Here is a 12,724-nt window from a genome sequence, read left to right on the forward strand (position 1 = left end):
GCTGGGCATTTTCTCAACAGTGGTGTATGGCAAACACAATAATTTATCAAAGACTAAAGAGGTTTTAGTCCATTTTCTTCTTTGCTGCTACCACTAATGATCATTCAAATGTTTATTCAGAGGCAAAGTCCTCATGTAATGTATAATGATTAAGTACTGTAGTGTTATAGCACAACTACATTGTATAATGAAGCTCGAAAGTAGATTTTGATGACGCATCCAGAGCACATATACCACATTCAGCCGTATATGCCACATCCAGCGCTGCCAGAGACGTGGAAATGCGCAAAACCGTTTCTGTTACACCTTTGCTAATATGTTGATTATCGAATTATCAAATTGTGTGAAAAACCACTTCCTGGAGGCGTAAAAAGGTTTATTCAATCTTTGAGTTTTTTTCAAATTGTTGACATTTCCATTCCAGGATTACTTTTTTGATATTTGGTTTTCAAATCATCAACATGCTCATAGTATTTTTTCTCGATTCATTTTTTTCAGCACTGAATGTGTTTCATAGTTTGTCTCGCAGGTACTTACTAAAAAGATTAACCCTTTTCACCATAAATTGATATTGTAGTCTACTAGTAACTTTTTATAAAAATTCAGGTCCACACTCATATCATATGCCTCCAAAGAAGCTTCACATATACATTTAAACAGCAGGATGCATTTTTGTACTTTGTCCCAATTTACTGACAAATAAACTAAATTATGTGCAGAAGAAGAATCAAATGAGGTACAGTATGCCACACAGTCCCTTTTAACGTGAGAGCTTGAGGCACCTGAGACAGAACGCAGGTCTCAGTAATTCAATTGACTTATGTCTGATCTATCGCTCTCTCCCTCCCAAAGAGATCCTGTCTTGTACCCCTGGTAAGGAGCAGGCTATTTGTGTAATGCCCTGATACATTCAACCTGATAACAATAAGGTTTTGAACTGAACAGAGCCAAACCTTTATAAGAGATTAAAAAAAAAAAAGTTGAATCACAAAAGGCTTTTCCAAAAAAATGTTGGCTAACATTTTGGCTGGTGCTGTTAAACTGATCCGTGCTGACTCCTCATTGCAGGTACTTTTAATTACAGATAAAACTATCTGGACAGAAAACAAAAGAAAGGTTTCTGATGTTTTTACTTTTAATTGTGCTCATGATCACCTGTTTATCACTGGCTGAATGAAAAAGGAATGGTGGCAATGTTCTTCATGAAAGAAAGATAAGAGGCTCAGACAACTGTCCAGCCACGAACACGTGCATACCAGTTGAGACATACTGTACCGTTCTAGCTATGCTTGTGGAGCCTATTCATCTTTCCTCACCTTTTGTTTTTGTGACTAAGTTGTGAAAAGAACAAATAGACAATGTTAAAGATAAGATAAGACGTTTCTTTATTTATCCCACAATGGAAATTCACATTTGCAGCAGTACACAGACAGAAACTCACACATTTTTGTTTTTCATATACCGGTATATTGTTTTCGGTCTAAAGGAGTCTGACAGCAGAGGGGAGGAAGGATACCTCTCTGTGGCGTGGGTGAAGAACCCTCTCACTGATGGAGCTCTCCACTGATGGAGCTGGCTTTCTTCACCAGCTTGTTGAGTCTCTTCCTCTGTGCTGCCATCATGCTGCTGCTCCAGCAGATATGAAGGCAAATACGTGCCAAAATGCCCAAGCTTGTAGAATATGATGTGAGAACTCGCGCAAACAAAACTCTGAACTTGTACACCAAAATCTTTTGCTGTAAAGAAAAATCCCACACATTGCTCTGAATCTGAAGTCACAGAAGAAGATCATGTAAGAACATGTGGAAAAGATTTGTACTTGTAAGTCCAATTTTCACCTGCAGAGGATTTTCACACAAACGTGCTTTGAATTCTTAGAATTGTATTTACAGATGTGTGGATTCATGTTTACACAAATAAAATTACAGCTGAAGTATATCCATCCGTAGCGTGATGAAACTGGTCCAACAAGTGAAAGCGTCTGGCGCGTTTGTGTCCCGACCTTTCACTCTGATCGCTTGATCTATTGATGACATATGCCCCCATCCCCAACCCCACCCCCCTCCTCTGCTCTCACATCTTAAGACACAAGTCACAGGTTACTTTTGGAACAAACATCTCACAAGGAATGTGTCAGAAGTCAGAGTGCAGTTTCATCACGCTGTGACTTTGAATGTGAATGCACAAACGTGTCGCTGCGGCAGCACATTTGTGCGCTTGCAGCAGCAGAGTCAGGGAGTTGTTATTGCAAAGTTGAGGTTGTAAAGTTAATGCATGCAAAACATAGTAAACTACGGATGATAATTTGTCAGCTGTAGTTTTATTTGTGTAAACATAAATCTACACATCTGTAAATGCTTTTCAAAGCACCATTGTGTGAAAATCCCGTTTGTTTCTCATTTTTGTTTGTTCCTTTAAGTTTAAACACTTGACATTTCACTTTTTTATTGACTTGCATCTGCCATCCACCTTGTTTTATACATTCTCCTTCACCTCATTGTAGAGACAGTTAATAGGCTTAGGGATGGGAAATTATAACATTTTATAGGTACTGGAGGCACGGTGGCGCAGCTGGTAGTGCAGCCGTCTCACAGCTAGAAGGTCCTGGGTTCAATTCCTGCCAGGGACGCTGTGGGTGCTGAGTGCGTGTTCAATTCCCCCATGACTTCAGTGCCCACACCCTGGGTGGGGTTCGCGAAAGGGCCTTTCTGTGTGGATATTAATTTAAAAAATCTATAAAATATTGTATCTTGTCACGAGATACAAAATGTGACAAACCACGGATGATCCTGATTCTTCGTCGACTCTTTTATCAGTTCCATACAGAGTTTCAATGAGGACACAATACACCTACACAGATCCTCAACGCATGACTGCCTCACATTTCAAAAAGAAGTATACCCAGAGGTCAGTGCTGCAACACATCTGCAGGTTAAGTCTGTCACTTGTGACTGCCCCCTCAAGTCCACTTGGTGTTTCTGTTGTGTTCTTCTTTTTCAGATAGCAGGTGGAGGGTTTGACTTGCTAAATTGAGTACACCTGGGCTGGTGTTAAGGCCGGTTTCCAGCCAGTTACGGAGTGGTGATTTGGGTTTGGCCTCTAGTTTAGACGTGGTGGGAGCAGGCAGCAGTGCTTGTGTGCACATCCATCGGACGGGCTGTGGTTGATCTTCAGAGATCTATATTTTTGTAAAATAAATAATACTTTCACCTAGATCACCTTGTTTGTCTCCCATTTTTGCCACAGCCTTTGAGCCAGGCTTGACACACTGCATGTCAAAATAAATGCCTTAATCGCTCTCTAGTCTCATTTTTGAAAATGCACTTTAAAAAACAGTCAACACTGATAATGCAAGTTTAAAGGTTTGGATTCTTCACAAAAAACACTTTTTGATTCTCACCTTTATCCATAGTATAATAAAAACTTGTTATGTAGTGACAGTTTCACAAAATATTAAGCTTAAGATTTGATTTCTTTAAAAAGACCTAATCAGATATATTTGACAAGATCAACACTGCTTCTACAACATAAATACATATGATTTTTAAATCATAAATATTTCTAATATTGTTCTCACGGTCATAAGCATGCAAAAAGGTCTGTGAAATGATACATCATCAGGAATTATGGTGTTTATTATCAAAACACTGCTTAACTAGACTTCTGTGGTTCTTCTCAAACCACGGAAGCGCAGATAACATGACAGCAGAAGCCTTTCACGAGATAATCAAAGAGTTTTGCGGCACTCTTAGTATGAGACCATTTCACTTGATGTGAAATATTGATGGTGCATATTATAATGTGGGAAGGAATTTGTCCTTGTTCCCATTAATCTGTGACAGGATTATTTGGGTAGCTTTTTATCATGCCTGTATAAGGTCATGAAATGTTCTTAAAGCTGAAATTAACACGGATTCAGTTTATTATCCATCAGTAAAAAGATATGTTGTTAATGGACACTCATATTAAATACTGACATATTCCCAATCATCTTGGGGGAAATTGCTTTGCTATGATGTTTTACTGAACAGTTTCATTAAATAAAACCAAAAACAGCACACTTATTAAGCAAGACACTAAAAAAAGATTATTTAGGGTGTTTCTGGCTTTGAAAACTGCAGGAAGGCAAACTAAAGCCGAGACTTTAATCCTTGACACTAGAGGATAATGACATCCTGTCAGTCTGTAATATTTGCTGTGCGGGTCGATTTCCAACTCAAGGCTTTACTTAATGGATTGAAGAGTATTAGGATGGTATGAATCATGTGCGTTGGCTTGTAGAGTCACCTTTTGGTAGACTGGTGTCATCCGTCAGCAGAGGTTCAGAACTAAAATCTATGACAATGTGCGCTGCCGAGGTTTTAACAACTTGTAGTTCCTAAACGCTTCATCCACTATGGAGAGGTTGGTTTTTTATTTAATGCATATTTTTTTTGTTTTTTGAACAATATTTTTTATTAAATTTCAATATAAATGTACCAAAAAAAACCAAAGCAATCAGCAAGTATCATATTAATTGTCCAACAAAATGCAAGCAGGTCCTGCTGTGTCCACACAGACAAAAACAAAACAAGACAGAACAAATAAACAAACGGATAAAAAATAAAATAAAATAACTAAAATAAAAAAAATATCAAAAATAAAAAAAAATATCAAAAATTTATTGGAAAAAAAAACTAAAAAATAAAAAACATTGTGACACTCAATAGCCTCACAAACAAACTAAAATTGTCACACTTGTTTTACAGATATATATAATCTATTTTTGCTTGAGAAAATCCATTTAAGGTGTCCATACTTCTTCGAATTCTTGTGCTTTTTTCACTTCATATTTAATGGAAACCTCGCCCGGGACAGTGCTTGGGCTTTGTTTCACCACTGGGTGGCAGTGTAGCCTCTTTTATTGGAACACAAAACCATCTCTCACGCTTTCATTCTCCTGCTTCTTTAATATTCACATCAAAGTTTGAGGGCTATCACAGTGTGTAGTATACTACACACCAAGTAAACCTGTATCTAAAATACTATATGCTAGCAATAAGTACAACCAATATTCTCATCAGGTTAGTATTGTTGAATGTATGTAGGCTACGTGTAACTTTAATACTTTTAGGGATTAACTCAGTTTAACTCATGTCAGAGTAGAATAGTTTACACATAAAGACACAAAGACACACACAGTTCCTGGTTTCAAACCTTACCAGGGGGAGTAAACCTGGTTTTGATGTGTGACGTAAGTTCAATACTTAGCAATACAATTACTGTAGTTACCTACAACCACTTTACTAGAAATGAACAATCACTCTGATATTTGTGTTAAAACTAGATTACATCCTAGATCAAAAGGTTCAGCTTACGATTCATTGTGTAACTTTCCAGTATCTACAGTTTTAATTACTGTGTAATTTTGTTCCATGAATCAGTAACATAGAAATTACTTTATGTATCCTGGAAGTGCTTAAATAGATAAAGGGGGATATTTCATACTTTAAGTATTGGGTAAGTTGTAAGTAAGTTGTAAGTATTTTTTTTTTTTTAATAAGGACATTTTCTCTTCCTAAATCATACATTTCCACACAAACATCTTGCTCTGAAAGTATACTTTCAGTGAGGTATTCAAATGATGGTGGAACTGAAATTGCAACAATCAAGCTTGAAGATACAAACTGTGACAAGCCACTGACGTAAAGCAGTGATCTTCTTATCTGTTCTGGCACCAGTCTGCTTGTGAAAGCAGAACAATAGTAACCATCTCTTATCTGCATCTAAACAATACCAAATCTCTGTCACTACGGTGTGAAACGAGTCGTATCTTGTTCACAGAAGCTTGTTTGTGTGAGACGGCCCCCCCTGCCCCCTTAGTATTTGTTGCAGAGGTTGAAAGGGACAGACATCAGTCTCCAGCTCCAAATGTATGGAGGGTATTTGGAATTTAACAACGTCTTTTGGCCCTGTTGTCTGATAAAGTGGTGCGAATGGTGCACCTTGGTGCCCACACAAGTGCTAATCAGTTACAAAACAGGCTGGAACATGACATGGTGGAGATTAGCATTAGCATTTAGAAGAAAATAACCATGGAAGACTGAATTCTGAAGAGTTACACATTTGAAAGAAGGGCAAACAACATTAATACTTCCTGTGTTGGATCTAATGTGTTCTTGATCATAAATTACTGAGAGTCAGTCAGAAACTGGCTGAAAAATATTACAGCTCAAGTAGGTCTTATTAGGCTTATTATGTGATATACAATGTTTGTTGGAGCATTTTTGTGGGGAGTTAGAGGGAATTAATATATATTATATGTGTGTGTGTGTGTGTGTGTGTGTGTGTGTGTGTGTGTGTGTGTGTGTGTGTGTGTGTGTGTGTGTGTTCGATTGTTACTGGACTCTAACCCTCCACGCTGGATGCTGGCACGGCCAGCAGGGCGTGGAGAAGAAGGGCCCTTTTATCTTTTTTTTTGTGAAATTTACAGCCGCAAAACATTGTTCAGTGGCTTTCTGTTTGAAGAGGCAAAGATGATCCTGTGGTGTTTGAAGTTGCATCAAACACAATTTGATAAATTGAAGCCAAGATGTTTCATATTTTTTAGCAGACACTTTTTTTTTTTAAAAGAGAGGGAAAAATTGGGAACATTTCCTTGTCCGTCTATATTTAACATCACATTTGTCCTGCATGTTTCTCACAGGAGTTATCTCATTTTAGTAAGAAATGAAGAACTGTTTTAATGGCAAGCGTTGACAAGCACGGGGAATAAGAAAACTAGTCTGCCTCTGGAGAAAACACAGGAATGGAGACAATAGCCAGGGCGTGTTAAGACACAGGAGACACAGTGAAAACACAATCTGCCTCGAGGGGAAAAATAGCACATGTCTAAGTAATTGTTGTTCATGTCCAGTCATTATTAAGCAGTGCTATGAGCTTGCAGGATTGTTAATATACTCTGTCTCCTGAACAGCTGTGAGAACAAATGCCTAATGAAGTGTTGTGTGTATTTGTGATGATGTTGCACATATATTTATACGTTCTGAAAGAGAGCGGCTGCTATAAAGAATGACCAATTCCACCTTTTTGGGTCTTATATTTATTTTAGATAAGTTACACAAATTACAAAAAGGTCACGGTTTATAATTTCACAACACAGTTAAAACATTATATACATGGTGGACAAGTGCAGGGTTTTTCTTTGTATTTATATGCTGTGCAATAAATAAAGTATTGTGAATATTCACATGGTGTAATTTGATTTACAGTACGCGTCACATGTTACATCATATTGAGAAGGGAGGTCAAAGGCCATGATCTTGTTCAATTATGTCTTAAAAGTTGATTTAGTTGCTCTCGACAAATGACTGGTAGAGGGACATGAGCTGGGCCTGGAGGTCTTGGGCGTAGGGGTCCAGTTTTCCTCTCAGGTCTTCAGCGTAGGGGGCGACCATCTGTTTCACCACACTGGCTCTCTGCGTGAGCTCGATCTGGACCTTCTCTGTCATGGGAGTGACACTTCTTTGGAATTGCTGCAGGTGCTGGTCCACTTTCTCCTTCAGGTCATCGGTGTAGGGCCCCAACTGAGCCTGCATGTCCTTTACACTCTGCTCCAGGCTGATCTTCAGCTCCTCGCTCTTCTGAATCAGGGTGGTCCTCAGGGCGTCGGAGTCCAGGGAGTCGGCGTAGGGGGCCAGCTCCTGTTTGAGCTGCTCAACTCTCTGCTGGATCTGGGCCTTCATGTTCTCAGTGTAGGGCTCCAGCTTCTCTCTGACGGAGCTCAGCTCCTCGGATAGCACTTTTTTCAACACATCAGCCTCGTTGGTGATCTTGCTCATGAGGTCCTGGGCAGCAGGAGGAAGCTGCTCCTGCAGGGTGACTGCATACTTGCTGGCTATGTCAGCACTTTCGGTCAGACGGGCACTAGAATGCAGACAAAATGAAGTTCAGACAATCAGATTTTTTTGTCAAGTGCCATTAGGGATGGGCGATATGGACTAAAAAATGTATCATAATAATTTCTGGCATTTATCCCGATAACGATAAAGCTGACGATAAAAAAAATACCAATTCAACTCCATCTTTTTAACTATAAATCTGTCACCACATTCAGTCTTTGGAGCCCCCAAATCACTGCTCTAAAAGAATACTAAATACTACTAAACGTCATCAATGGGAATTTATTGTTTTTTCTTTCTTTCTTTCAGGCTTCTTTCTTTCAGGCTTCTTTTTTCAGGTTTCTTTCTTTCTTTCTTTCTTTCTTTCTTTCTTTCTTTCTTTCTTTCTTTCTTTCTTTCTTTCTTTCTTTCCTGTACGTTGTGCGTCGATTTAAGGCAGAACCATAAATCCGACTTTACACAAAAACGTCATCAACGGGAATTTATCATTTTTACCGCGAGATGACAAATTCTTATCGTGGGGAATTTTTTTGACGGTATATCGTGAACGGTAAAATATCGCCCATTCCTAAGTGCCATTTCCGTCTACACCTCCAATATAAGTAATGTCATCATGGTACATGGGTGTTGCAAAACATACTTGACTTCCTGTCCTATTGGTGATTTTCTGATCATCTGGAGGGTGTCGTCGGCCGTCTGCGTGGCTTTGGCGATGTAGTCCCAGAAAGCATCGGTCAGGACTTCCAGCTGTGGCTTGGGCGCATCAGCATAGAAGAGGTTGGCATGGCAACCTGTTGGATGGAGATGACATTGGTCTTAGTACTGTTTTCAGTCTTTCAGTTCATTTTCATTGGTATTATCATCAGCTTCAGGTTTGAAACAAAAACACCTGCAACTTACCGGAGAGCACTGCGACGGCTAGTACGACAAACACCTTCATGGCTGCAAACTGCTGAGAAAGGGTCATGTCAAATGAGTCTTAAGCTGTAGTAACAAAGTCAACACATTCATATTTGCCTTTTAAATGTTGCTTGAAATATAATGCCGTTCTCACCTGCTTTGGATTGGTGTATCTCTCAAGGCTTAGTGAGCTAGTGAGTGTTTAGGACCGGCGCTTCCGTGTAATATATACTGAAGTCAGATGACGGTTGTAGTCAAGAGCTCAAAGTCCAGGAGTCCCTGCCATGCTGTCACAAAAGCTCTTTCCTGATTTCTGCTATTGCTCTTGGATACTATCAAAGAGTTGCTGGACTGAAGGAATGTCAGCACGTTTCTCCTTAATTATGCTTTTGAATTATAACATTATTCCCTCTTGACCCCCTTTTCTGAAGGCATTATTAGGCTAAGGTAATTAACTGTCCACGTAGACCAGCACTACCCATCTCGTCTCGAGATAATTTCAGATAACGATCCTGTTCTTACGCTAGTGGACTTTGTTTTTGGGTCATACGAAGACAATAAGATAGTATGAAACTGGCTTCACATGGCCTTTGGTTTAGATTACAATATGTTTATTTCTAAGATGTGGATTTTATGGCACTTTGGCAGCAATTATGTCTCCCAGTTGACGAAAGGAGCAACATGAATGCCTGAAGAAAAAGAAAAAAGAAAAATAAAGAACTTAAGATAATTCAGTTTGTGTCACTGTTGTTTTTAAGTCTTCTGTATTGTGGTTTTTGTTGTCTTTTATATCATAGGTTGTTGTCTTTTATATCGTGTATGTTATATGTATAATTTTTTATGGTACTATGGACCTCTTCTCGAGATGTGTCTTTAATAAAGTGTGAATTGAATTGAATTGAATTATTTGATTTGATTTGTTTATTTGCACAACATAAAAAAAAAACGGTACAAAAGTTGAAATGAACATAAAAGCATGAAAATATGTGCAGGTGAGAAAAGAAGCCCTAAATGGGCTTATTCAAAGTTATCACCAAGAAAATACATTGTATTGAAATAATAGCAAGAACAAAAAACAAAAAACAAAAAAACAGCGTTCCAAAAAGATGGATATAAACAGACAATTTCAGTTGAGTGAGTGCGTGTGCTTGCATGTGAGCATGCACATGTGTGCATTAAACAGCAGATAAACATTTTTACACTTATCTAATGATCTTTTTATTCATTTAATTTTATATATATAAATATATATATATATATTTCAGAAATGAAAAGTAATGATTAATATATATATATATATATATATATATATATATATATATAGCATGTGTTGCTTTGTATGGAAACCCCCGATAGCTGGTCCATTGTAGTTTGCCACCTATTTAATTAGCTGATGAATAATCCATATTCCTGACTTTCAGCCTTTAGTGGAAATACGTCGTTTTGCTTGCTACTTAACTATGTACCTACAAACGTAACTTGGTCAGTAGTAAAACGGAAACATTTAGACGGATGTTGCTCTTTTAATCTCAAATGGTTGTTGTTAATGTTTCCCACAACGTGGCATGACTCAAAGACAAAGGCATCCAGTTCCAGCGTAACTCACATTCATGAACTATGGCTTGTCTGGTGTTAAACAGCAGCTACTTTGGCCCTCAGGGGCTGACGGCGCCCGGACACACTAACCTTTGGTCCGACTGATACTTTACTGAACATTGGAATGACACAGAAACAAGAAGTATTAATCACTGTGACGTTTGCTAGCAACATATCAAACTGAAAGAGATAAAGAAATACTTTATGTGAAATCAAAGTTGAACATCAATGAAATGGTGACGTGATGACAGACAGCAAAGAAAATCAGGGGTCACATACTGTAGATAACTCTCCTGTTCGATGGATAGAGTTCCACTGTTACAGCGCTGAAACATGAATTTAGGTATTTACAAAAAGCAAAAGGAAAGTGTTTTAACAGTCATGGTTTTAAAAAAAAAAAAAAAAAAATGCAACGTGATTGTTGAGATACGAAGCCCAGCATTTATGCACATTTGTATGATATTAGGGGCTTGTGCACACAGGCTACATAGATTTTCTGGTGTAATATGTCGGTGAGGATAACAGGGTGAGGCAAGGTGACAGCAAGGCATTACCTCTTGGACTTTGGGATCATTACAGCCTGGCCGCCTATATAAGCTGCAGAGTCTCACCAGATGATCACAAGCGCAACCAAGCCGACCTAGAGAAAGACTTGAAATCTCGGGTAAGAAAAACAAATTACAAACACTTTCTTCAAATGTTTTATGTGATGAGAGTGCTTTGTTGACTAATTGCTATTTCCTCGCAATAGGGGTTAAAATCATGAAGGTCCTTGTTGTGCTCGTCCTAGCCGCTTTTGCTGGTGAGTATGCTGGAGACACAACACAACTCCAATGCAGCTGCGAGCCTCAGTTATGAATGAACATGCACTGATCTAAAATTTTGATCACAAAACTGCTGTGTATAGTTTTAATGTCTGCTCCAGTCCCAAACTGTGTTCTTGTATCCACCCAACAGGCTGTAATGCTAACCTCTTCTATGCTGATGCACCGAAGCCACAGCTGGAAGTGCTGACTGATTCTTTCTGGGACTATGTTGGCAAAGCCACTCAGACAGCTGATGACACTCTTCAGATGATCAGGAAGACTCAGTTTGGACAGGAAGTCAGGTAGGTTCATACCAGAACACAAACAAAAAACTATATATAGTGTTTGCTATCATATATGCATGGGTTAATTTGAAATCTCTTTTTTTATTTATTTTATTTATTTCGATCACGTGCTCAGTATGGTACACTCATTCATAACATGTCGTGTAATCATTTGGATCGAAAAGGAGTAGGCTGAAGCTCTGAGCTTATAAATGCCTACCCTTTAACCTTCACATTATTATTATTTAAACTTTCTATAACAAATGCTTTCTAGCATTTCCACCCAAAAAAGAAGCAAACACGAAAGAAAAATATATGTAACAAAGAACCAGTAAGAAAAGAAAAAAAAGGAAAAATAAATAGTAAATAGTCCTGATTAAAACAAGGACAAAAAGATCAGTAATTATTACGTGCATAATTCCATAATTCTCTATCTCTTTTTGCCTCCAGTGCCCGTCTCACAGAAAGTACCGACTTGGCCAACAAGTATGCAGTCACCCTGCAGGAGCAGCTTCCCCCCGGAGCCCAGGAACTGATCACCAAAGTCACCACAGAGGCTGAATTGTTGAGAGAGCGTGTGACCCAGGACCTGAACACCGCCCGGGAGAAGCTGGAGCCCTACACTGACACCATGAAGGCCCAGATCCAGCAGAGGGTTGAGCAGCTCAAACAGGAGCTGGCCCCCTACGCCGAATCCCTGGACTCTGACACCCTGAGGACCACCCTGGTGCAGAAGACCGAGGAGCTGAAGGCCGGCCTGGAGCAGAGTGTACAGGATCTGCAGACCCAGCTGGAACCCTACACCGGTGACCTGAAGGAGAAGGTGGACCAGCACCTGCAGCAATTCCGGGAAAGTGTCACTCCTGTGACCGACAGAGTCCAGAGCGAGCTCACGCAGAGAGCCCAGCAGGTGAAAGAAATGGCTGGCCCCTACGTTGATGAGCTGAAGGGGAAACTGGACCCCTACGCCCAGGACCTCCAGGCTCGTCTCACCTCCCTCTATGAGTCCTTTGTTAATTCCAGCTAAGTTAACCTCATGTAACAAAGACTGCATCAAATGAAAAGACCAAATCCTCCCAGGAACACAACCATGTTAGTATGACAACACTAATTTACCTGCTTCTAAGTTGCAGGTGTTTATAGGCATCATCACCAAAAGCTGTTCTGTGACCAAACACTGTGCTCTATTCCTAGTATGGAAAAGAAAGTATGGAAAATAAAGTAAACGCAAACCAATTTGTGGGATTCATGTGTTCTT

The 12,724-nt window shown here is 39.3% G+C and overlaps 2 protein-coding genes across 4 annotated transcripts in view; one reads left to right on the forward strand and one right to left on the reverse strand.

Annotated features, from left to right (window-relative positions):
• Window positions 1–7,065: 7,065 nt before the first annotated feature.
• Window positions 7,066–12,724, reverse strand: part of LOC133436703 (apolipoprotein A-IV-like) — a 298,467-nt gene continuing 292,808 nt past the window's right edge. Inside the window, exons 1-4 of one of the 3 annotated variants that reach the window (XM_061717238.1) lie at window positions 8,935–9,033; window positions 8,781–8,829; window positions 8,521–8,671; window positions 7,066–7,905 (exon numbers count right to left, since the gene is read on the reverse strand). In XM_061717238.1, the coding sequence (XP_061573222.1) occupies window positions 7,329–7,905; window positions 8,521–8,671; window positions 8,781–8,820 (768 nt within the window). In that variant the 5' untranslated portion in view covers window positions 8,821–8,829; window positions 8,935–9,033 and the 3' untranslated portion in view covers window positions 7,066–7,328. Of the gene's footprint in view, window positions 7,906–8,520; window positions 8,672–8,780; window positions 8,833–8,934; window positions 9,034–12,724 lie in introns of those variants that run through there. The other 2 variants (XM_061717240.1, XM_061717241.1) reach the window with 2 other exon arrangements.
• On the forward strand, window positions 10,947–12,702 carry LOC133436452 (apolipoprotein A-I-like). The gene is made up of 4 exons (XM_061717217.1): window positions 10,947–11,040; window positions 11,128–11,178; window positions 11,334–11,484; window positions 11,917–12,702. The coding sequence occupies exons 2-4, from the start codon at window positions 11,139–11,141 to the stop codon at window positions 12,491–12,493; spliced, it is 768 nt and encodes a 255-aa protein (XP_061573201.1). The 5' UTR covers window positions 10,947–11,040; window positions 11,128–11,138; the 3' UTR covers window positions 12,494–12,702.

Source organism: Cololabis saira, chromosome 3 (assembly GCF_033807715.1).
Source record: "Cololabis saira isolate AMF1-May2022 chromosome 3, fColSai1.1, whole genome shotgun sequence".
Taxonomy (NCBI): domain Eukaryota; kingdom Metazoa; phylum Chordata; class Actinopteri; order Beloniformes; family Belonidae; genus Cololabis; species Cololabis saira.

Coding starts and splice junctions, on each gene's coding strand:
- LOC133436452 (XM_061717217.1), top strand. CDS start 11,139: ATGAAGGTCCTTGTTGTGCTCGTCCTAGCCGCTTTTGCTG. Junction 11,179..11,333: donor CGTCCTAGCCGCTTTTGCTG/GTGAGTATGCTG, acceptor TCCACCCAACAG/GCTGTAATGCTAACCTCTTC. Junction 11,485..11,916: donor CAGTTTGGACAGGAAGTCAG/GTAGGTTCATAC, acceptor TTTTGCCTCCAG/TGCCCGTCTCACAGAAAGTA.